A 26,464-nucleotide genomic window follows, 5' to 3' on the forward strand; every position below is an offset into this window, starting at 1 on the left:
CATTTTATCATGGATGTCCAATGCCCGGAAACACCGCGGAAATATGGAACTAAAGTTAGCAGTCGTGCTTTGATTTCAAAACATGAAATAAAAACCAAGTTTTAAAAAAATAGGTGAAAAGAGGTGCAGCATATGATGATTGAGTCTGAATCAAGAGCGCATGCATCAAAAGTGTTGGCAAGATAAGGTTAGCACTTAGAACTCTTGGGCAGTGATTAGGCTACTGTGATAGTAAACGTAATCACCGTCCTACAGAGCTAGGTTAGCACTATCATCCACTGCTAATTAAAGATACATGAAAAGTACGTACGACATGTAGGCTTACATTTTTAATGTCAAGAATATGGTTTTAAGAAAAATGAAGAAAGGTTGGAAGATACGTACAAAAAATCTGAAATTTTATTTTAGTTTTGAGGCACTATGGTAGTTTTGATCTCTTATCCCAGATCCAAAAGAACGAAGCGACTCTGGAGCACATGTATCTCTGAAGCACTTCTGAAGCCCCTTGTGACGTGCAGCTGAATTAAGTACATGTGTACCTATGTAGTACCCGCTTTGACATAGCCTCAAAAGACTCCAACTCCTTTTCTTATACTGGCCTCGTGTCGTTGGAGTCTCAACGCTTACAGTGTTAATTTCGTACTCAAGGAAGGTTCAGGCCGATTCGAATTCTTTGTTATCAAACAAATCTAGGGCAGATGTAACGGAGGAGATTTTTGTAGATTTTTTCATTGACATACTGCAAGTTCGAGCAGACCTATTGTTCAGTTGTTGTTGTATATATGGATACATACTTTTTTGTGTAACATTAACAATTGCTGGTTGTATGATACAACCTTTACGCATGTGTAGCGACTGCTCCCGTACACAGAAGTTTCATACTGTCTAACCTGTATTTCTATCAATCACATGTCCACACCACCGTGTCCAGACGGAGGACTCCAAGATTTTAAGTAGTTAATAGTTTTCTTCACTTTAAATTTATCAGGTTTGATCACATTTCGTGGACAAGTGACTTAGTGGAATGTGATATATAGGTGCTGTTTTTAGTAAAATTGTTTGAATAATTTTGTCATGTAAATAGTTATTAATTGAATTTTGGCCCTGTTGTCGGGATTAAATTAAGGCAATACCTTAGATGGTAGAAAAACTGTCTAAGGTTGTAGAGCGCCTCTGAAGCCCCTCCTAGTGGGCTGCCTGGCAGTAACAGTTTGAAAAATGCCCCTGAAGCCTACCCTACTAGGCTGCTTGGCAGTAATAGTTGGAGAAACGCCACTGAAGCCCATCCTACTAGGCTGCTTGGCAATAAATGTTTGAGAAATGCTTCTGAAGCCCATCCTACTAGGCTACTTGGCAGTTAAAGTTTGAGAAATGGCTCTGAAGCCCATTCTACTAGGCTGCTTGCAGTAAAAGTTTGAGAAGCCCCTCTGAAGCCCATTCTACTAGACTTCTTGGCAGTAAAAGTTTGAGAAATGGCTCTGAAGCCCATTTTACTTGGCTGATTGTCAGTAAACGTTTGAGAAGAGAGTTGAGCATTTATTTAATTAACTCTTATAATAACATAACTTTTCATTGTAGATGGCTGGAACTCTGATTTCATTCTTAATTGAATTGCGATGATGAATCATATATTCTTAATGTGTTTTGTATTTTGCTCTCTCTTTATTTATGCCTGATTTTAGGAAAGAGTAGCTAGCATTATGGTATAATGATTTCGTCTGTTTGTCTGTTTATCTGTATGTGTGTCCCGGGTTAAACTATGATCCAGTTGTTTTGCCTGTGCCGTTTTACTTTCTTGTGAAAATTATTTGAATACACAGGGCAAAATGTGTCATGCTTCACATTCAGTTGTTGTTGTAACCAGATTCTTGCTTCAGCTACGCAAAGGGATGATTGTTTTGCGTCATTCCTTTGTCTACTTCTGCCATTGCCAAAATAACATCTTTCCCCATAAGTAGTGCTGTGTGTACAAATATATATATACATATATATATTTGGTTGGGCGTATGCATATATTAAGTTCATCTGAACTGAATAGTTTCAAGTCAGACTTTCCTGATGTCATATCAGATTGGGACATACTGTATTTCAACTGGAGTTTGGTCTGTAAAATGCAATTTCAGAAGCATAAATGGACATTTAAGTGATGCTTTTGATGACAACAAACAAGTGTTTCTGATAAGAAATTTATCAGACTTCACAAAGAGCCATAAATGATGGATGAATAAATCAGAAAGGTGGATGAATAAATCAGAATGGTGGATGAATAAACCAGAAAGGTGGATGAATAAATCTGAATGGTGGATGAATAAATCCGAATGGTGGATGAATAAATCCGAATGGTGGATGAATAAATGAGAATGGTGGAAAAATGCCTCTTGAAATTTAAGCTAAACTGTAGACTGGATAGGTAGACTTAAATTACTGCAAGTAAAGAATTTTAATTGACATTGTTTTTCCTGAATCTTATTATACATGAATTTGTGTCATAATTCCTTTTGGTTTTAGAAGAGGCTGTTTCATTTTTCGCCATGCAGGGGTACATAGAAGTGTAGGCGAGCCATTTGGTGCAGATACCAGCATGTCATCCTTGCCCTCTTTTGGCAGTATGAGAATTGGTAATATGAATAGAATATCATATTTAGCAGATAAGTTTCCAGTGCATCATCCCCTTAGATTGATTCCCTCCTTGTGGTAGCATGTAATTACAAAAAAAAAAAAAATTAATAAAGCTGGTAATCTCTGTTTACATGTAGAATACTGCAGTATGTGTGTACATGTAGAATACTGCAGCATGTGTATACATGTAGAATACTGCAATATGTGTGTACATGTAGAATACTGCAGTATGTGTGTACATGTAGAATACTGCAGTATGTGTGTACATGTAGAATACTGCAGTATGTGTACATGTAGAATACTGCAGTATGTGTACATGTAGAATACTGCAGTATTTGTGTAGAATACTGCAGTATGTGTTTACATGTAGAATACTGCAGTATCTGTGTACATGTAGAATACTGCAGTATGTGTGTACATGTAGAATACTGTAGTATGTGTACATGTAGAATACTGCAGTATTTGTGTAGAATACTGCAGTATGTGTTTACATGTAGAATACTGCAGTATCTGTGTACATGTAGAATACTGCAGTATGTGTGTACATGTAGAATACTGTAGTATGTGTATATGTGTGTAGAATACTGCATTATGTGTGTACATGTAGAATACTGCAGTATGTGTATACCTGTCTATTAGTTTGTACCACTGCATATCAGTGTGACCAGACTACATGTAGATCACATGGTCAGAGCCTCTGTGTACATGTGTATCATCTCCAGGTATATTCATGAACCTGCGTAAGTGTGTCACCTGGGGTATATCTCTATCTTTACAGAGACATTTGAGTTACTATGTTCAGTTATTTAATACACTGTTATCCGATTGCACATACTCTCAAAAGACTTTGGAATATTGAAGTAGAATAGTGAAGAACAAGATGAAGTACTGTTAACTTACCAGGTATATCAAGTCTCAGATGATCTGTAATTAAAACGTCCAGGGGATTTTCTTGTTGTCTCACATTACTGTATGGACATATGAAGGAGAGCTTTAAACCAGTATGCTCAGGTACAGGTAGTAACACACTGTGTCAGTAGGGACAGGTGATCAATGTGAAACTGACACTTATCATCCCCGCTCACCCAATCCAAAGTCTGTTGTTATCTCAGAATTAGATATATTTTGTTCAAAGTTCCTGGCTGCCTCCGTGATGTAGTTGAGGAGTTAAGAGATTATAAGCCCCGAGGTAAGTGTTGTTATGTGTATGTGCGTCCTGGCATGTGTCACCGAGCTTGTCTGCTTATTAACAGCTTTAGGGGCTCAGTGGTCAAGTGTGTAGCTCTCAAGCACTGTGTCATGATTCAGTGCACACCTATACAACTTGAGGAAATCAGCTGTTTTCACTAAACAGAACTTTAAATATGTTATAGGTCACTGGCTGGGCTGGTTGACTTAAGGCTTTAGGTTGAAATTTGACTCAAGCCCTTCACCATTGAGGTTGCAGGTTCAAATTCATCTCTTGCCTCAGGTTTGACTGCAGCTTTTTGAAATCAGGCTGTCAGTCAGAGTCTGATCTCATTATATATCTGAAGTTGAGTGAGGTACAAAACTGTAGTTTGGTAATTTTTTTGAGGATGTTTTAAAGTCAAAAATACCTGGAGAGTACATTCAATCCCAGTCTTTCCAGATTCCTTCCATCTTACAGTCTTCTGGGACCTAGCTTGGCTTCTAAGAGTATTATAGTGTGCGTATCTGTTAACATCATAACAGGGAAAGTTTCTCAGTGACTTGCCAAATATTAGTAGTTTTCTCCTGCACCCTGGTTTTCTCTAGCTATCATATGCAGTGCCATTATAGAACTAAAAAAATGTTGAGTTAAAGAACAATAAAATAAATAAATAGAATTCTATCCGAGATTTTCTTTGTCAAGGACTTATTGGAATACAAAGTTGCCCTGAAGCCCTGTAACTAAAATCTTATGGTATGATACCTACTGATTACCTACAGGAATAAAATACATCAAAGTTTAATTAATATTCACACAATTATAAATTTAAACTCTATAAGGTTTACAAGTAGTGTTACTCTTATATTTCAGATATCCCGCAGTTCTTCTAATAGGAAAGACAATGTTCTCGCCGTCAGCAATGTACCAGTCCGTGACCTCTTCGACCCTCCTCCTGACCTTTGCTCTCTTCCCACTGGTGTACATCTGCCTGGCTGTCTGGAGGTGGTTAAGACTGATTTGGCAGACTGAAAAGACTCTATCACAGTTCCCCTGTCCGGAACGACACTGGCTGTATGGAACATTGAAAGATGTAAGAGCTTGTACACCATATAGACCAGACACTGGTTGTATGGAACAGTGGGAGATGTAAGAGCTTGTACACCATATAGACCAGACACTGGTTGTATGGAACATTGAAAGATGTAAGAGCTTGTACACCATATAGACCAGACACTGGTTGTATGGAACATTGAAAGATGTAAGAGCTTGTACACCATATAGACCAGACACTGGTTGTATGGAACATTGAAAGATGTAAGAGCTTGTACACCATATAGACCAGACACTGGTTGTATGGAACAGTGGAAGATGTAAGAGCTTGTACACCATATAGACCAGACACTGGTTGTATGGAAGATTGAAAGATGTAAGAGCCTGTACACAATATAGAGCAGACACTGGTTGTATGGAACATTGAAAGATGTAAGAACTTGTACACCATATAGACCAGACACTGGTTGTATGGAAGATTGAAAGATGCAAGAGCTTGTACACAATATAGACCAGGCACTGACTGTATGAAACATTGAAAGATATAAGGACTTATGCATCATATAGACCAGACACTGGTTGTATGGAAGATTGAAAGATGTAAGAACTTGTACACCATATAGACCAGACACTGGTTGTATGGAAGATTGAAAGATGTAAGAACTTGTACACCATATAGACCAAACACTGGCTGTATGGAACATTGAAAGTTGTAAAGACTTATGCACCATATAGACCAGACACTTTCTCTATGGTACATTGAAAGATGTAAAAACTTCACCCACTGTCACAAAACTCAAATCAACTGTAAATCAGTTTTTGTTACTTTTATTAATCTTTGTAACATTACACAGGCATACATATTAAAATATATACATTTGATCGCATCTTAATATTGCTGAGAAATGTTACTAGCATAGTCCAGCTGGAGTGAGACAGGCCTGCAGTTCAATCCCAAATCACTTGAATTTGTTTTTAAATCATCAATCTCCATACACTGCTGGACTGGTGCTCAGCTATAAGGTACAGGCCAAATACTGGTCAGTCTGGTGTCAGTATGATGTGTCGATAAGTAGGGTGTCATATCTGGTGTCTTTCTTATGGCATTTCAGTGAAACAGCGCTGTAACTATGATGGCATTAGGCATGTCTGTGGAAACACTATGGTTGAATGTCCAAACTGATCTTGAAGATATTGAAGTTTCAAGCACAAGGTGCAGGTAAAAACTCAGCCTTGGCATGGATTTGAATAGTGATCCCCTTACTGTCAGTGTTTATGGATCTCTGGTGACAATTTATATGCAGTCAATGATGTTGTATGGACGTCTATGCTGTGTATATCTGTACATTGTACATCATACGTTAGAAAGTTTGTCAGTAACTTTCCAGTGGTCATTGGCTTGCTCCTGGTAACCCGATTTCCTCCACCCATAAAATTAAAAAAATTTAGTACTGAAATGAATTAATCAATCAAAGCAAACAAACAACTGTCTTATTATCTAGAACAGTGAGAAAATGAAGATATTGAAATTGTTCATTCTTATTACAGTTCAAGGTGCCCAATCACAAGTTTCTGGAGGGAAATGTGCGATTCACAGAGCGGTTCAAGCGGGCTTATGTACAGTGGATAGGTCCATGGTGGGGGGTACTGGTTGTGTGTCACCCAGAGACAGTCAAGGCTGTACTGAAGGGCCTTGACCCTAAAGGACCTGTCTATTCCTATGTAAGACAGTGGCTAGGTAGGCAACGTGTACATGTAGTAATGGGAGGAGGGGGAGATGTGGGGGTGGGGAGAACTGGTTGTGTGTCACGGAGAGACAGTCAAGGCTGTACTGAAGGGCCTTGACCCTAAAGGACCTGTCTACTCCTATGTAAGACAGTGGCTAGGTAGGCAACGTGTACATGTAGTAATGGGAGGAGGGGCAGATGTGGGGGTGGGGGGTACTGGTTGTGTGTCACGGAGAGACAGTCAAGGCTGTACTGAAGGGCCTTGATCCTAAAGGACCTGTCTACTCCTATGTAAGACAGTGGCTAGGTAGGCAACGTGTACATGTAGTAATGGGAGGAGGGGCAGATGTGGGGGTAGGGGGTACTGATTGTGTGTCACGGAGAGACAGTCAAGGCTGTACTGAAGGGCCTTGACCCTAAAGGACCTGTCTACTCCTATGTAAGACAGTGGCTAGGTAGGCAACGTATACAAGTAGTAATGGGAGGAGGGGCAGATGTGGGGGTGGGGGGTACTGGTTGTGTGTCACCCAGAGACAGTCAAGGCTGTACTGAAGGGCGTTGACCCTAAAGGACCTGTCTACTCCTATGTAAGACAGTGGCTAGGTAGGCAACGTGTACATGTAGTAATGGGAGGAGGGGGAGATGTGGGGGTGGGGAGAACTGGTTGTGTGTCACGGAGAGACAGTCAAGACTGTACTGAAGGGCCTTGACCCTAAAGGACCTGTCTACTCCTATGTACGACAGTGGCTAGGTAGGCAATGTGTACATGTAGTAATGGGAGGAGGGGGAGATGTGGGGGTGGGGAGAACTGGTTGTGTGTCACGGAGAGACAGTCAAGATTGTACTGAAGGGCCTTGACCCTAAAAAACCTGTCTACTCTTATGTAAGACAGTGGCTAGGTAGGCAATGTGTACATGTAGTAATGGGAGGAGGGGGAGATGTGGGGGTGGGGAGAACTGGTTGTGTGTCACGGAGAGACAGTCAAGACTGTACTGAAGGGCCTTGACCCTAAAGGACCTGTCTACTCCTACGTACGACAGTGGCTAGGTAGGCAATGTGTACATGTAGTAATGGGAGGAGGGGGAGATGTGGGGGTGGGGAGAACTGGTTGTGTGTCACGGAGAGACAGTACATGTAGTAATGGGAGGAGGGGGAGATGTGGGGGTGGGGAGAACTGGTTGTGTGTCATGGAGAGACAGCCAAGGCTATACTGAAGGGCCTTGACCCTAAAGGACCTGTCTACTCCTATGTAAGACAGTGGCTAGGTAGGCAACATGTACATGTAGTAATGGGAGGAAAGAAAGATGTAGGGTGGGGAAAACTGGTTGTGTGTCACGGAGAGACAGTCAAGGCTGTACTGAAGGGCCTTGACCCTAAAGGACCTGTCTACTCCTAAGTAAGACAGTGGCTAGATAGGCAACATGTACATGTAGTAATGGGAAGAGGGGGAGATGTTGGGGTGGGGAGAACTGGTTGTGTGTCAAGGAGAGACAGTCAAGGCTGTACTGAAGGGCCTTGACCCTAAAGGACCTGTCTACTCTTATGTAAGACAGTGGCTAGATAGGCAATGTGTACATGTAGTAATGGGAGGAGGGGGAGATGTGGGGGTGGGGAGAACTGGTTGTGTGTCACCCAGAGACAGTCAAGGCTGTACTGAAGGGCCTTGACCCTAAAGGACCTGTCTACTCTTATGTAAGACAGTGGCTAGATAGGCAATGTGTACATGTAGTAATGGGAAGAGGGGGAGATGTGGGGGTGGGGAGAACTGGTTGTGTGTCACGGAGAGACAGTCAAGGCTGTACTGAAGGGCCTTGACCCTAAAGGACCTGTCTACTCTTATGTAAGACAGTGGCTAGATAGGCAATGTGTACATGTAGTAATGGGAAGAGGGGGAGATGTGGGGGTGGGGAGAACTGGTTGTGTGTCACGGAGAGACAGTCAAGGCTGTACTGAAGGGCCTTGACCCTAAAGGACCTGTCTACTCTTATGTAAGACAGTGGCTAGATAGGCAATGTGTACATGTCACCCGGAGACTCTCAAGGCTGTACTGAGGGCGTTAACATGCACTATGGCCATGCGTATCTCCATTGCACTTGCACAGCCTGGTTTCCCACCACCATAATGCTTGATGCGGAGGTGTAAGTGAAGTATTCTTGAGTTCAGAATAAAGCACCAATCAGAGAAATAAAATATTTTGTGATGGAGATTTAAAGTTCTACGCAAATTTGGCATAAAACACCAATTAAATAAACCATATATTTTGTGATGGAGACTCTAGGTGGTAGACAAGTACGGGAACATCAAATCAACTTTAATGTAGCTAAATTTCTTGATTCATGGCATTAACTACCCACTTGATTCAGAGTACCTAGTATCATAGACGTTGGAATGAATGAATTTGGCATTTGTGCAAGTGTAGTATTGGCATTAGGAAGTGTAATATTGGCAATCGTAAGTGAACTATTGGCATTTGTAAGTGTACTATTTGCATTTGTAAGTGTACTGTTGGTATTTGTAAGTGTATTATTGGCATTTGTAAGTGTAATATTGGCATTTGTGAGTGTACTATTGGCATTTGTAAGTGTACTATTGGCATTTGTAAGTGTAGTACTGGCATTTGTAGGTGTACTATTGGCATTTGTAAGTGTAGTATTAGCATTTGTAGGTGTACTATTGGCATTTGTAAGTGTACTATTGGCATTTGTAAGTGTAGTATTAGCATTTGTAGGTGTACTATTTGCATTTGTAAGTGTACTTTTGGCATTTGTAAGTGTACTATTGGCATTTGTAAGTGTAGTATTAGCATTTGTAGGTGTACTATTGGCATTTGTAAGTGTACTTTTGGCATTTGTAAGTGTACTGTTGGCATTTGTAAGTGTAGTATTAGCATTTGTAAGTGTACTATTGGCATTTGTAAGTGTAGTATTTCATGCAGACTTGTACCTGTTTGTTTACAGGAGATGGTCTGTTGACCAGTGATGGGCAGAAGTGGGCACGCAATCGACGTCTGCTCACGCCTGCCTTCCATTTTGATATTTTGAAGCCCTATATCCATGTGTATAATTCTGCAGTGGATGAGTTCCTGGTGAGTGACGTGTTTCATGTTTGAAAAATAAACAACAACAAAGTTTGAGTTTAAAGAATCACACAGGAATTTGACAATTACTACCCCAGCGAAATTTTAAAATGCAATATATGGCATAGGCATATATTTTTTTTTGAAAACTTTATTAAAATCCATTTGTAATTTGCAGTACTGTTCAGAAAACTTCCAAAAAATAAAGGCAATGCCTAAGACAGCAGTTGTGTGCCATGGGGCTCATGTCCTGTGCAACTGCTGTTCACTGCTGTGAAATTCTGCAAGCATTTGCACAGCCTTCCCATGTGTACCATGCAAAGAAAACTTTAAAAGCAAAGACCTCTGTAAAATGAAGTATAGTATATATTAGGTAACAGACCATTAAAAGCTGCCTAGGGACATAGTTGTATTTATTTTTTTTTTTGAATTTTTCAAACAGAATAAAATTGTGTTTAAAGATCAGATTCTATGGTGGTCTGTCGTGACCCAGAAGGTATCAATTACGTCACATCTATACTGTGAAATAATTTTTTTTAAAGTCAAATCAGCAAATGTATCCATAGATCTGTATGTATATGCATTTTGAATGATGAAATGTAACAGTCTAGTGTGTGTTAAGTTACAAAAACCTTATGTGATGTCACTGGTAGCACTGAGGTCAGAAATGGTGAGCATAGAATAAAATCTTCAAATGCATTTTACTAGGTTAAACAAATTGTTTAAAAAAAATAAATCCAACATTTTTCTCTGACAGTTTTTAATGTTCTTTCATTTTAGTGTTTCCTTTGCCTTTTAAAAATAAAGCTAGTTATATATTTATATTAAATTATATATAATGTGACTATTACACATATAAACATACATGCACCTTTGTGAAGCAGGCTTTTTTTAATTCTTTTTTATTATAGGATAAGGTAGATAAAAGTTTGAAGGATGGGAAATCTACGTTTCCTGTGTTTAAGAATGTCAGTCTTCTAACTTTGGATGTGATTTTGAACTGTGCCTTTTCATTTGAATCCCACTGTCAGACTACTGGGTAAGTTTTCTGCTCTTCCTATTTGTGGTATATCTACATTTATTACACCTTCCGTGTATGCCAATCTTTTAACATTTTGTTGATCATGCTGCCTATCTTTCATACTGCACATCACCATTAGCAGTGTTTATATTGCACATGACCATTAGCAGTGTTTATATTGTACATCACCATTAGCAGTGTTCAAATTGCACATCACCATTAGCAGTGTTTATATCGCACATCCCCATTAGCAATGTTCAAATTGCACATCACCATGAGCAATGTTTATATTGCACATCACCATTAGCAATGTTTATATTGCACATCCCCATTAGCAATGTTTATATTGCACATCCCCATTAGCAATGTTCATATTCCACATCACCATTAGCAATGTTCATATTGCACATCATTAGCAGTGTTTATATTGCATATCACCATTAGCAGTGTTTATATTGCACATCCCCATTAACAGTGTTCATATTTCACATAACCATTAGCAATGTTCAAATTGCACATCACCATTAGCAGTGTTTATATTGCACATCCGCATTAGCAATGTTCAAATTGCACATCACCATTAGCAATGTTTATATTGCACATCACCATTAGAAATGTTTATATTGCACATCCCCATTAGCAATGTTCAAATTCCACATCCCCATTAACAGTGTTCATATTTCACATAACCATTAGCAATGTTCAAATTGCACATCACCATTAGCAGTGTTCATATTTCACATAACCATTAGCAATGTTCATATTTCACATAACCATTAGCAGTGTTCACATTGCACATCAGTATTAGCAGTGTGGCGTTACCATTGCACCATTGATATCGCAGATTTTCTCTCTGTTCTTAGTTTTGTGCCATTCTTAAAAGAGTTTCTACAAGTTTAAATTTTTGTGTGAAATTTTCATTTTCGATAACTAGTTTGCTCCCTTTTTGAATTGATTCATGTTTTGAGTGATGTGCTGATGTGTTCGAAAATAAAACTTACACATCAGGCTGTCTTTATTTGATAACCTGTGAATATGAATATGGACTTAAAATGTACCCAGGGGCTCATTTGGTTAGCTCTCTAGCGCAGCATAACGACCCAATGCGGTTACTCTGAGTTCAAGTCCAGCTCATGCTGGTTTTCTCTCCGGCCGTACATGGGAAGGTCTGTCGGCAATCTGCGAATGGTTGCGTGTTTCCTCCAGGCTCTGCCCGGTTTCCTCCCACCATAATGCTGGCCGCCATCGTATAAGTGAAATATTCTTGAGTATAGCATAAAACACCAGTCAAATAAATAAATAAAATGTACTCAAGATAGATGTATTTTACAAAAATAAAAATACAGTATGCTTAATTTCAATCAATATGTACAATAAAGCAATAGAAAATGATGGTCTTCAGGCTCATGAAGATAGATTATTTTTATCATTAAATGATATTCAACATGATCTATATTTGAGATGTTTATAGCAGCAGTGTTTTGGTCAGCAGTATTTACCACTTCAGCATCAAATTATGACCATTTTTTTTTCCTGTTTTCAGTGAAAACCATCCTTACATACAAGCTGTGTATGAATTATGTTCCTTGGTTTCAAAAAGGCAGTTGTAAGTACATGTGTTCATGTTACCTCACTCCGCTGTTAAACAACATCCACAAAGGGATGTAACTCTTGCCAAAAATGCACTAAAGGGAAGTAACTTTATCAGATTACTACAACAGTAATGGTAGTGATCCTCATAACTGTTTTGTAAAGGCTATGTTTGTTCAGAAATGACTCCTGATTATCCTAATGTACTGTATTATTTTGTGTAAATGTTCATTTATTCCAGTAACCTTCTCCACCTAAGTGATACTTTGTACTACCTGAGCTCAGAAGGGAAGAGGTTTATTCATTACTGTGAAGTGGTCCATAGGGAGTCCGAGTATGTCATCTCTCAGAGGAAGGCTGCCCTGGTGAGTTCTCTACTTCATTTAATTGTTCACTTTGGTTTATGTCTAATTCTGCTTATTTTCCTTCACGCATAAGTCCAACATATAAAGTGAAATAATCTTGAGTAAATCACAAAACACAAATTTATGAAATAAATTTGAGGGTATCAAGCCTTCTAGTTCAGAATGACTGGATCCAGTAAGCCACACCCATTTTTAACTGGGATAGACTCAGATCATTTTATTTTGATTTGATTTGAATTTAAATGAAGTGAATAGTGACAGCCAGGACCCCACACTCACCATTAAGTTGAAAATGAGTCTTGAAAGTTTTTTCACTTTAATCCATTTCATTTACATGTATTTTATCAAAGAGTCAGCTCAAATTCTCAAGTCGCCTACAATATGGCTGAAATATTGCTGATGTGGCATTTTAATCCACAATCATTTATTCAAATTTTGAAGTTACCTACATTATATAGTCTTTCACAAAATTAAAGAATTAGTCAGAAATTTAAAATTTATAATTTATGATCAGTCTAGGTTTGTGTGATCTTGTTCCTGATGTTAAATACAGCATGCATTAGACTGAACATTAGACTCATTAAAATCAGTATGTAAAATGTAGCTTTGGTACTTATACGTTTGTAACGTCGAATTTAAGTATGAAAAAAATAAGGAAGCATGTATATGTACGTTATGTCAGTCCTTCTTTTTGACCACAACCATTTGTCTAAATGACTTCAAACTTGCTGCGCTTGGCGTGCAACATGAAGGGGATAGTGCAATGACTGGTTGACCTGTATCAGTATAATGGCTCGGGCAGGGCGGCTTACTTACCTTTGATAAGTCGTCTCAGTGAAGCAGCACTAGATAAAAGAGCGGTGGAAATCCGTCCTGCAACAGTGAGGCACATTACACGTACATGCACCCTAATGATTCCTTCGTCGTCATATGACTGAAAAATTGTTGAGCATGACGTTAAACCCTAAGCACTCACTCAGTCTGTTAAACTTGCTGAATGTGGTGCTGAGGCCTCAAGGAAGTACAATATCAGGTATTCTGAAGCTTGCATATTACATGTGCAAATCAGGCAATGATGAAGTCACAGATCGTGTGGCAGGTATGAATTATTTTCAATGGGCATGTGACTGGGAGTTCCACATTGCTGCACGCTGTAACAGCATGCATGACAAAAAGGTCAAGTAGATCACTTAATGGTAATATTGTTTCTTCCCTGTTTATGAAGGCAGCCGGACAAGGGAAGCCGCTCAAAAACAAGAAATATCTGGACTTTTTGGACATCTTATTAACAACTAAGGTAACTTTTGTAGTTTTTGTCATGTGGTCTAACATGAAGTTCATGGGAAATAACTGCCTTTCCCCCCAGTATGGTATGCACACTGAGCTTGTACTGAGGGTGAAATTCTGCACATCATACGTTTGAAAGTTTGTCAGTGAGTCTATTAGGTCAACATGTAAACTGCCTAGAGACTGTGTATGTGACTTCTGTTGTTTGGCGGAGCAAAAAAAAAAAAAAAACGCAGAGAAAATCTGATTTTTGACCACAATCAAAAAAACAAAAAAACTATAAGGGCTCTGCTTATATTGTCATGTTCAAACAGATCTAATTACAGGCATATGACCTGAGATTGGTAAATAAAATTGGTTTCCTCTCACCATAATGCTGGCTGCTGTTGAATATGGTGTAATTTAAAATTGGCACCACTATTTGAATAGTTGGGTGTCCAAGGTTTATACTCTTCCAAATATAACATTTTTCACCATATAATTTTTGCGGTCTGTAATTCTAACTTTCTTTTGCTGGACAGGACATGGATGGTAGTGGTTTGTCGGACACAGAGATCCGTGAAGAGGTCGACACGTTCCTGTTTGAGGGTCATGACACGACTGCTAGCGGGATCTCCTGGGCCCTATACGCGCTCGCTAGGCACCCAGAACATCAAGCCTGCTGCCGGCAGGAGGTGGACGAAGTGCTGAATGGACGATCCACTGACCACATAGAATGGTAATTTGATGCCCTCTGAACCCTCAGCCAGCCTCAAGTCTACATTTGGGCAGTGTTTACACAACAAGTAAATCTTTTCAGGGGTGGTTGAGATGCTCATTTTTGAAACATTGGACACACATACTGGTTCTACGTGTCGCCATGTCTGGTCAGTCTAAACTGGCCTCATGTCTAATCTAACCAAACTTTCCCTCTGTCTGATCTGCCCAACCTGTCCTCAGTTCTGATCTGCCCAAAATGTTCCCAGGTCTGATCTGCCCAACCTATCCTCAGCTCTGATCTGCCCAAAACAATCTCAGGTCTGATCTGCCCAAACTGTCCTCAGCTCTGATCTGCCCAAAACAATCCCAGGTCTGATCTGCCCAACCTTTCCTCAGCTCTGATCTGCCCAAAATGTTCCCAGATCTGATCTGCCCAAACTGTCCTCATCTCTGATCTGCCCAAAACATTCTCAGAACTGATCTGCCCAACATGTCCTCATCTCTGATCTGCCCAAAACATTCTCAAGCCTGATCTGCCCTAACCTGTCCTCATCTCTGATCTGCCCAAAACATTCCCAGGTCTGATCTGCCCAACCTGTCCTCAGCTCTGATCTACCCAAAATGTTCCCAGGTCTGATCTGCCCAACCTGTCCTCAGCTCTGATCTGCCCAAAATGTTCCCAGGTCTGATCTGCCCAATACATTCCCAGGTCTGATCTGCCCAAACTGTCCTCAGCTCTGATCTGCTCAAAACGTTCCCAGGTCTGATCTGCCCAAACTGTCCTCAGCTCTGATCTGCTCAAAACGTTCCCAGGTCTGATCTGCCCAAACTGTCCTCAGCTCTGATCTACAAAAAACGTTCCCAGGTCTGATCTGCCAAACTGTCTTTACATCTCATCTCTCCAAGCTGCTCCTCACATCTCATCTGCTTGAACTCCATGTTCTCAATTCCGATCTGACTAAATTGTCCCCAGATCTTGACTGCCTTAACTGTCCTTATGTCTCGTCTTCACAAACCGTTCCCAGGTCTGAACTGCCCTAACTGTCCTTACGTCTCATCTTCCCAAACTGTCCCCAGGTCTGAACTGCCCAAACTACCCTTATGTCTCATCTGCCCAAACTGTCCCCAGGTCTGAACTGCCCTCACTGTCCTTACATCTCATCTTCCCAAACTGTCCCCAGGTCTGAACTGCCCTCACTGTCCTTACATCTCATCTTCCCAAACTGTCCCCAGGTCTGAACTGCCCTCACTGTCCTTACGTCTCATTTTCACAAACCGTTCCCAGGTCTGAACTGCCCTCACTGTCCTTACGTCTCATCTTCCCAAACTGTCCCCAGGTCTGAACTGCCCTCACTGTCCTTACATCTCATCTTCCCAAACTGTCCCCAGGTCTGAACTGCCCTCACTGTCCTTATGTCTCATCTTCCCAAACTGTCCCCAGGACTGAACTGCCCTCACTGTCCTTATGTCTCATCTTCCCAAACTGTCCTCAGGTCTGAACTGCCCTCACTGTCCTTACGTCTCATCTTCCCAAACTGTCCCCAGGTCTGAACTGCCCTCACTGTCCTTACATCTCATCTTCCCAAACTGTCCCCAGGTCTGAACTGCCCTCACTGTCCTTACATCTCATCTTCCCAAACTGTCCCCAGGTCTGAACTGCCCTAACTGTCCTTACGTCTCATCTTCCCAAACTGTTCCCAGGTCTGAACTGCCCTAACTGTCCTTACATCTCATCTTCACAAACTGTCCCCAGGTCTGAACTGCCCTCACTGTCCTTACATCTCATCTTCCCAAACTGTTCCCAGGTGTGAACTGCCCTAAGTGTCTTTACATCTCATCTTCCCAAACTGTTCCCAGGTCTGAACTGCCCTCACTGTCCTTATGTCTCGTCTTCCCAAACTGTCCCCAGGTCTGAACTGCCCAAACTACCTTTATGTCTCATCTGCCCAAACTGTCCCCAGGTCTGAACTGCCCTAACTGTCTTTACATCTCATCTTCCCAAACTGTCCCCAGGTCTGAACTGCCCTCACTGTCCTTATGTCTCATCTTCCCAAACTGTCCCCAGGCCTGAACTGCCTTAACTGTCCTTACATCTCATCTTCCCAAACTGTCCCCAGGTCTGAACTGCCCTAAGTGTCTTTACATCTCATCTTCCCAAACTGTCCCCAGGTCTGAACTGCCCTCACTGTCCTTACGTCTCATCTTCCCAAACTGTTCCCAGATCTGAACTGCCCTCACTGTCCTTATGTCTCATCTACCCAAACTGTCCCCAGGTCTGAACTGCCCTTACTGTCCTTACGTCTCATCTTCCCAAACTGTTCCCAGGTGTGAACTGCCCTAAGTGTCTTTACATCTCATCTTCCCAAACTGTCCCCAGGTCTGAACTGCCCTAAGTGTCTTTACATCTCATCTTCCCAAACTGTTCCCAGGTCTGAACTACCCTAACTGTCCTTATGTCTCATCTTCACAAACTGTCCCCAGGTTTGAACTGCCCTAACTGTCTTTACATCTCATGTTCCCAAACTGTCCCTAGGTGTGAACTGCCCTAACTGTCCTTACGTCTCATCTTCCCAAACTGTCCCCAGGTCTGAACTGCCCTCACTGTCCTTACGTCTCATCTTCCCAAACTGTCCCCAGGTCTGAACTGCCCTCACTGCCCTTACGTCTCATCTTCCCAAACTGTCCCCAGGTCTGAACTGCCCAAACTACCCTTATGTCTCATCTGCCCAAACTGTCCCCAGGTCTGAACTGCCCTCACTGTCCTTACATCTCATCTTCCCAAACTGTCCCCAGGTCTGAACTGCCCTCACTGTCCTTATGTTTCATCTTCCCAAACTGTCCCCAGGCCTGAACTGCCTTAACTGTCCTTACGTCTCATCTGCCCAAACTGTCCCCAGGTCTGAACTGCCCTAACTGTCTTTACATCTCATCTTCCCAAACTGTCCCCAGGTCTGAACTGCCCTCACTGTCCTTATGTCTCATCTTCCCAAACTGTCCCCAGGCCTGAACTGCCTTAACTGTCCTTACATCTCATCTTCCCAAACTGTCCCCAGGTCTGAACTGCCCTAAGTGTCTTTACATCTCATCTTCCCAAACTGTCCCCAGGTCTGAACTGCCCTCACTGTCCTTACATCTCATCTTCCCAAACTGTCCCCAGGTCTGAACTGCCCTCACTGTCCTTACGTCTCATCTTCCCAAACTGTTCCCAGGCCTGAACTGCCTTAACTGTCCTTACATCTCATCTTCCCAAACTGTCCCCAGGTCTGAACTGCCCTAACTGTCTTTACATCTCATCTTCGCAAACTGTTCCCAGCTCTGAACTGCCCTCACTGCCCTTACATCTCATCTTCCCAAACTGTCCCCAGGTCTGAACTGCCCTCACTGCCCTTACATCTCATCTTCCCAAACTGTCCCCAGGTCTGAACTGCCCTCACTGTCCTTACGTCTCATTTTCACAAACCGTTCCCAGGTCTGAACTGCCCTAACTGTCCTTACGTCTCATCTTCCCAAACTGTCCCCAGGTCTGAACTGCCCTCACTGTCCTTACGTCTCATCTTCCCAAACTGTCCCCAGGTCTGAACTGCCCTCACTGTCCTTACATCTCATCTTCCCAAACTGTCCCCAGGACTGAACTGCCCTCACTGTCCTTATGTCTCATCTTCCCAAACTGTCCCCAGGTCTGAACTGCCCTCACTGTCCTTACGTCTCATCTTCCCAAACTGTCCCCAGGTCTGAACTGCCCTCACTGTCCTTACATCTCATCTTCCCAAACTGTCCCCAGGTCTGAACTGCCCTAACTGTCCTTATGTCTCATCTTCCCAAACTGTCCCCAGGTCTGAACTGCCCTCACTGTCCTTACATCTCATCTTCCCAAACTGCCCCCAGGTCTGAACTGCCCTCACTGTCCTTACGTCTCATCTTCCCAAACTGTTCCCAGGTCTGAACTGCCCTAACTGTCCTTACATCTCATCTTCCCAAACTGTCCCCAGGTCTGAACTGCCCTCACTGTCCTTACATCTCATCTTCCCAAACTGTCCCCAGGCCTGAACTGCCTTAACTGTCCTTACATCTCATCTTCCCAAACTGTCCCCAGGTCTGAACTGCCCTAAGAGTCTTTACATCTCGTCTTCCCAAACTGTCCCCAGGTCTGAACTGCCCTCACTGTCCTTACGTCTCATCTTCCCAAACTGTCCCCAGGACTGAACTGCCCTCACTGTCCTTATGTCTCATCTTGGCAAACTGTCCCCAGGTCTGAACTGCCCTCACTGTCCTTACGTCTCATCTTCCCAAACTGTTCCCAGGTGTGAACTGCCCTAAGTGTCTTTACATCTCATCTTCCCAAACTGTCCCCAGGTCTGAACTGCCCTCACTGTCCTTACATCTCATCTTCCCAAACTGTTCCCAGGTCTGAACTGCCTTAACTGTCCTTACATCTCATCTTCCCAAACTGTCCCCAGGTCTGAACTGCCCTAACTGTCCTTATGTCTCATCTTCACAAACTGTCCCCAGGTTTGAACTGCCCTAACTGTCTTTACATCTCATGTTCCCAAACTGTCCCTAGGTGTGAACTGCCCTAACTGTCCTTACATCTCATCTTCCCAAACTGTCCCCAGGTCTGAACTGCCCTAACTGTCCTTACGTCTCATCTTCGCAAACTGTCCCTAGGTGTGAACTGCCCTAACTACCCTTATGTCTCATCTACCCAAACTGTCCCCAGGTCTGAACTGCCATAACTGTCCTTATGTCTCATCTTTGCAAACTATTCCAGGTCTGACCTGCCCAAATTGAAGCACCTGACACACTGTCTGAAAGAGACGCTAAGGATGTACCCACCAGTGTCGTATATCTCTCGAAAGCTGTCAAGGGAGATCACTGTGGATGGGAAGAGAGTTCCTGTGGGAACCAACGTTCAGATACCGATCTACAACATTCACCACAACCCTGAGGTCTGGACTGATCAGATGGTGAGTCAGCCTACAATGAGTTCTCCATGCTTAAAGCCTCGTTCATCTGGTGTGATCTGTTGAATAGGATCCACGTAATGAAACTGGACAAATTCTGCAATTTATTAATTTTATTTATTTGATTGGTGTTTTATGCCGTACTCAGAAATATTTCACTTATACAACAGCGGCCAGCATTATGGTGGGAAGAAACCGGGTAAAGCTTGGGTGAAACCCACAACCATTCACAGGTTGCCGCCAGACCTCCCTATGTATAGCCGAAGAGGAAGCCAGCAAAACTTGGACTTGAACTCACGTCTACTTCCTGGGATTTTATCCTAAAATTGCATTACAGAGCATATCATGCTTTTGATTCTGTTTTCAGGCTGGTATGTTAAATTTACTGTTTAACACAACAGAAAAGGAAAAGTAAATGCAAAATCTTAACTTTTGCAAAACTGTTGTCTACAGGATTTAGGTTGTTGCCGCTATTGGAAAAATATGACACCTATTTCCCATCATGCAATTGTGGTGTATAAGGTTGTATGAAGTACATCAGTTGCCTAATATATCCCTCTCTGTTTTCACAACTCTGTAACATTGTGTAGTTGGCATGAATATTGGGCACGTGGAATGTACATGTGAGCTTGTTGTGGTTACGATACATCACACAGAGGCACAAGTAATAAAACGTAGTATTTTGAACAAAAGCGCCCATTCCTGGGGCATTGATAAGGTATGAATTTAATATAACCCATAGATATGAACAATCCCACTCAAATCACAACTATGAGGTCACATCGATTTAAATTGTTCTTTCATGGGCAGAATAAATGTTTTCTAATGTCTGAGGAAGGTATGAAAATAAAAATCTAATTTGTGAGAAATATTTACTGTCCCAGCAATTTCTTCTTGTGTATGTCCATGGAAAGCCTTGAAAATTAGGGAAAAAACTTTTGAAATATCAGACAAAATAGAAAGGTGAATTTTCAGTGTTATTTGTATTCCACATTTGAATTTTTATAGCGTCATCTCCCCTGTAAAACACAAAAATAAAATTATTGTCACTTAAGTGTTCATTGTGGTGAATTTCAGCAGCATGTTTAAAAACTTTGCCTTTTAAAGTTGACAGAAGATAAAATCTGTAAGATTGGGATCCACATTGTGCAAAATTGCGGATAAACAAGCTATAAACATGTATCTATCTATCTGCCTCAGGTTGTAATTCATTCAGCGCAGTTCCGATGTTACCATGGCAACATATGTTTAAATGTCTTTAAGAGTTACATGCCTGCTCAGACAGATTTGCAGGTAGATAAATTTACATATATATTTATCTGTTTTACAGTTTTAAATGTCCTTGAAGTACCAAACACACAGCTAAGCAAGATGTAGCAGTTGGCATTGTGAAAGATTTAATTGTGTCAGAAAAAGTGTAAATCATGCAATAGTATCTGAAGTCCCAAGAGCTTGATAAATGATGTGATACAAATGTCACACAGTTCAGATACTGTCCATGTCACACAGGTGTGAAACAAATGTAATGTATGTCACACAGTTCAAATACTGTCCGTGTCACACAGGTGTGAAATATACAAATGTGAAAGATGTCACATAGTTTAGATACTGTCCATGTCACACAGGTGTGATACAAATGCAACAAATGTCACACAGTTCAAATACTATTCATGTCATACAGGTGTGAAAGAAATGTAACAAATGTTACACAGTTCAGAAACTGCCCATGTCACACAAGTGTGATACAAATGTTAGAGTATATGAAAGATGTCACATAGTTCAGATACTATCTACATGTGTGTTACACGGGTGTCATACAAATGTAACAAATGTTACACAGTTCAGAAACTGCCCATGTCACAAAGTGTTTCACATACAAATGTGAGAGTATGTGAAAAATGTCACATAATTTAGATACTGTCTATGTTACACAGATATCATACAAATGTAACAAATGTTACACAGTTCAGAAACTGCCCATGTCATACAAGGGTAATACAAACGTGATAAGATGTGATACAAATGTATGGTATTGCCCATCTTTATGCACAAATGTGATGCAAACTTCATATAAGTCTGTGCGACGCGTGCCACGCTACAGTGTCGCTGACGTTACATGGGTGTGATACTGGCTGTGTGACACAGTTGTGACCCAGATGTCACAATAATGATGACACATGTGGCACAAAATACATAAATGGCGTGATACATTTGTGAGCAGAATTACCTGTCCAAATAAATCTGTGTGATTAATGTATGTTCGCAGAAGTTTCTGCCGGAGAGGTTTGAGGCATCTAACACCCAGACCATGCACCCATTTGCCTTCATCCCGTTCTCAGCTGGACCCAGGTAATGCTGCTAAATACCTGACTACATCCAATATTCTGTATATCCTGCAAAATAACTCACTTACCATAATACAGGTGACATTAAAGGCAAAGACAATATTAAAATGATGTATATATCTGATGAAATACCATTAAAAACTCTCCAGGAAAGTAGTTGGATTCATTTTATTTGAGAATTTATTTGAGTGAAATGATAAAAAGATCAGATTCTACGGTGGTCTGTTGTGACCCAGAGGGTATCAGTATATAATCAGTATATATATACTTATATATATATATTTGAATGATGAAATGTACCAGTCTCCTATGTGATGTCACTGGTTTCAGTATGGTCAGAAAAGGCCACCATAGAATAAAATTTTCAAATTCATGACATTGTTCTGTCTACATGGCACAGGCTTACTAGATATCTCCTCTTTTTGTACTCATGATCTCATGGTAGTTTTGTTTCATGCTGTCACTTACACCAGATGACAGTATACAAGGATGCAACATTGTAGCCATGTAAGGTTCTCCACTGTTTTGTCTGTTGTAGAAATTGTATTGGTCAGAACTTTGCTCTGAATGAAGAAAAAGTCATTTTGGCCCGAATCTTGAGAAGGTAAGAATTTATATCCAGTTAGGTACACTGTATGTTTGGTGGGATTCTTTCATAACTTTTTCATAATTACATGAATGAACAAATATGTAAGACATTACTCAGAGCTTTCAGGGCTGATTATCATTCTTGCAGGTGAAATGCAGAGAGCCTCATACTGGTCAGCCTCAGGCCATTTTACTGTGAGGCAGCACGCATATGTATGTTGGCCTGGGGCCATATTCCATTGAGGCAGCATGGAGATGTATGTCAGCCTGGGGCCATTTTCCAGTGAGGCAGCATGCATATGTATGTCAGCACTAATACACAGTGGTGAAATGGCCAAACAATGGTAGCTCATTGGTCAAAGGTTGCGATGAACTCATTTATCTGTTTGTGTAGTATTGAAGGCAACTGTGAAAACTTATTGACACAAGTGAAATATGGCAGAGTTACAAGACAGTTTCTAGATGAAATGTAAGTGTCACATCTTCTTTGTTGTAGATATGAATGGAGTCTAGGTTCACCCAAAGAGACTCTTCCATATTTCCAACTGGTGCTCAGATTTGAGAAGGAGCTGGATCTCAAGTTTACTCCACGTTGTCTATGATGTCACTGTCAACAGGGCAGCTAAAGCTGCTGTGCATTTGCTGCCAAACTTAAGTTGCTGTTTAGGTGCAGTCAAGAAAAACTAACCCATTTGAAACAGACTTAAATTTTTAGAACGGGTTCTATTTTGTCAAAAAATTATTGTTTTTAAAGAGAATATTTTACGACAACTTTTTATATCGACCTATCATTTTGGTTGTCTGAAGACTGAGGCTGCCTGGACACTAGATAGTACACCTTGGCTGTTTGGACAGCAGATGTGACACCCAGCTAGGCTGTCTAGACACCAGACTGAGGCATTTCATCCAATCCAGTGACAGAGTGCTAATGCACCCATTCTTCTGATCATAGCTATGTTGGTGGCATTAGAAAGTGACCTTTAACAGATTGTCCATGAACTGTACATTTAACTGTACAGGGTGAAGTGTTGAGGTGGCTTTCAGTTGGCAAGATTATCAGGAAATCCCAATATGCACTGATCATGTTTGAGGTAGATCAACACCAGTTATTAACAATGTAACATAAAAAAGGGTTAAAGGATTTAGCACTGATTAAACTATTAACATTGATATGGACTTGATAATAAAATCGATGTGGATAATAAAAATTCTACAGTAGATACTAAATTTAAAAAATGAACAAAAAATATAATCAGTATGTATAAAAACTTCCTAAAAGTTGAACTATCAAGTCACATGATTATAATACATTGACACATTATCAACAACAACACATTACTCAGATCCCCACGAAGCAATAAATCAGCAAGTACCAAGAGTAACAGATTATTGTAAAGATTAATGTACAGGTAGATCGGCCAGGTCAGACTTGTGAAGGGTTACCCCATGTTCGTGGGTCTATGCACACTCCATGTGTTCTTCATATTATTCATGTTACCATGGTAACTGTTGTGATAAATCGTGGATGGTGACATTTGTGCTGGCATAAAGTGCCCCTCCGAGACAATTCTGTACTAAATATATCACAAAACATTTCATTATTACATCATAACGGCGAATAAATTGTGACAAGGGTATATCAGTTTTGATGCATCGATATCTTTTCCTGCAGAGTGATAAATTATGCATGAAGGAGTGTGGTTTATGCTTACATCCCTGCCTGATGCTTTTTTTGGGGGGGGGTTTGTTTTGTCAGGTTGATCCATATTGCATGTAATCTAACTCACAGCTAACTTACATAACAGCTTACAACGTGCTTTTCTGTACATACACAATAAAGCAGATTCTCTCTTGTCAGTCATATTGAACCAACCCACAAGTACAACTGTACCAGGGAGTAATTCAACTAAGCCAGGTTTGACTTTGAGTCAGAATTTGAAATATGATTTTGGAGCTATAATTTAAAATTAAAAAAAAAATTATAAAAATCATCAAAATTTGAAATATGACTTTGGAGCTTATTTTCACATAGTTTAAAATTTAAAAAAAAATTTTAAAAACTTTAAAATTTGAAATATGACTATGGAGCTTATTTTCATATAGTTTAAAATTTAAAAAAAAAAATTTAAAAACTTTAAAATTTGAAATATGACTTTGGACCGATACAGAGACAAACTCAGATTTTTACACACGGTAGCGTGATAATGTGTGCATTAAGAAAATCCAGTACCATGTTTTTAACTGAATCAGTTTTATTCTGGATGTTACCCTCCAGAGTTTTTTATTTATTATTATTATTATTATTATTATTATTATCATAGACACATGACGAGTCTCTACTGTACTTGCATGTCCATGTGTATTTAGCCTTCTTTTCAGTCAATCTAAAACATTGCCTGACATAATCATAACTTATGATATCCTTGTGTACTTAGTTGGTAATAGCTTTATGAACCTGGCATCTGCAGTTTTATCATTCCTTGAGGTTTTTTTAAAGAGGATTTTCATGGAAAACAATTGTGTACTTTTTAAAATGCCAAAACTCTGAAGCCTTTTGTTCTATATACTATAAACATAAATATTCTGGACAGAAAATATCAGACAGGATTCACAATGTAAGTGGCCCTTAACTGGGTGGCTTTGTCAGGTTGTTAGGTCTGGAATGTACTGAATAAAGTAACAGCTAAAATGAATGTTTTGACGAGGTAGAAGCTTTACATGGTCTTGTCTGATCTGGTGTCTCCGAGCTTAATGTCAGAGTGATGCTACATTGACTGCACTTCTGGAGGATGACAGCTCTTGCCGCCATCAGCGTGTGGCTTTGTTTGCAACTGCTGCACGCTCATTCACACATGCAAAAAAGCATGATGACAGCAGGGACTACAAACTCACTTTGCCAGTCATGTCAGCGGGCTTTCATTTAATATGTGAGAGTCTTTTACCAGACCACTCTTGAATCACAAAGGCTTAGTTAGTTTCATCAAACACTTGGTTGTGAAATGTCGATATCTTTTATACTCTTGAAACCCATGTATTTTTAATCTTAACACTTTACTATGATCATACAGGACAAGCCTGCAGTGGCCCTAATTTTATCTTCATAACTGTGGCGGATGCTTTGTGTCTTTTTAAAAGCCCTACATCCTTTTTCCACTTTGTTGTCACATTGATTTTAATGGTGAAACTTTTTGAAAATGTATGAGGTATGATGTGTTTTCAAGGAATATCGAATATTAAGTAAGAATGCTTAATTTTCTGACACAGTAGGTGTAGGTCGTGTTGTGTTCCTCTAGGAGGTGGAAATATCCCTATCACTGTGTCTGACAAGATAGAAATGTTAGTGACCAGCCTGTGTACATGTACCATGTATCTGAAATCAGTAGGATGACAGAAAAACAAAACAAAATGCGCAAACAAATTTGTTGTTGTTCATGATTGGTGTACATGTGTACATGTATGTATGCATTTGGTGTACATTTGTATGCATGTATAAATCTGTGTGCACATTAATACAAGAAATAAATGTTTTTTAACGATATTTGATTACATTATGAATGTTTGGCTTTGTATGTTACCTGATTTCCCAATTTTTCTTAAATAGACCTACAGGTATATGTGAGTGATTACTTGGGTTTTAAACACGTATCCTCCATCTTGTCTGGTTTGTCTATGGTTTCTGTAAGGTTTGTTTGGTACAGGTTCACCTGGTGAGGACTGGATTTTGTCAAGATTTGTTTGGTACAGGTGCACCTGGTCAGGACCGCTGTGGATTTCCGCAGGGTTTGTTTGGCACAGGTGCATATGGCGAGGACTGGATTTCCTCAGGGTTTGTTTGGTACAGGTGCACCTGGTTAGGACCACTGTGAATTTCCACTGGGTTTGTTTGGCACAGGTGCATATGGTGAGGACTGGATTTCCTCAGGGTTTCTTTGGTACAGGTGCGCCTGGTGAAGATTGCTGTGGAT

At 40.6% G+C, this 26,464-nt stretch overlaps 1 protein-coding gene across 3 annotated transcripts; it reads left to right on the top strand.

The window, feature by feature from the left end:
- Positions 1 to 37: 37 nt before the first annotated feature.
- LOC135476126 (ultra-long-chain fatty acid omega-hydroxylase-like) lies at positions 38 to 24,727 on the top strand. 3 transcript variants are annotated; one of them, XM_064756036.1, is made up of 13 exons: positions 38 to 187; positions 4,661 to 4,880; positions 6,389 to 6,578; positions 9,525 to 9,652; positions 10,555 to 10,682; positions 12,208 to 12,270; positions 12,496 to 12,619; positions 13,845 to 13,916; positions 14,428 to 14,624; positions 19,374 to 19,569; positions 21,833 to 21,915; positions 22,450 to 22,515; positions 22,996 to 24,727. In XM_064756036.1, the coding sequence occupies exons 2-13, from the start codon at positions 4,692 to 4,694 to the stop codon at positions 23,099 to 23,101; spliced, it is 1,542 nt and encodes a 513-aa protein (XP_064612106.1). In that variant the 5' UTR covers positions 38 to 187; positions 4,661 to 4,691; the 3' UTR covers positions 23,102 to 24,727. The 3 variants fall into 3 exon arrangements, with proteins under 3 accessions (XP_064612106.1, XP_064612108.1, XP_064612105.1); XM_064756038.1 differs by lacking the exon at positions 38 to 187 and adding an exon at positions 219 to 302; XM_064756035.1 differs by lacking the exon at positions 38 to 187 and adding an exon at positions 3,480 to 3,808.
- The last annotated feature ends 1,737 nt before the right edge of the window (positions 24,728 to 26,464 follow it).

The sequence above is a fragment of the Liolophura sinensis genome, chromosome 10 (genome assembly GCF_032854445.1).
Source record: "Liolophura sinensis isolate JHLJ2023 chromosome 10, CUHK_Ljap_v2, whole genome shotgun sequence".
NCBI lineage: Eukaryota > Metazoa > Mollusca > Polyplacophora > Chitonida > Chitonidae > Liolophura > Liolophura sinensis.

What these genes read in the sequence shown, in the direction of transcription:
- LOC135476126 (XM_064756036.1), top strand. Translation starts at nt 4,692, where the DNA reads ATGTTCTCGCCGTCAGCAATGTACCAGTCCGTGACCTCTTCGACCCTC. An exon ending in TCCCACTGTCAGACTACTGG is followed by an intron (nt 10,683 to 12,207) that starts GTAAGTTTTCTG and finishes TCCTGTTTTCAG; the next exon opens with TGAAAACCATCCTTACATAC. An exon ending in TTGGTTTCAAAAAGGCAGTT is followed by an intron (nt 12,271 to 12,495) that starts GTAAGTACATGT and finishes CATTTATTCCAG; the next exon opens with TAACCTTCTCCACCTAAGTG.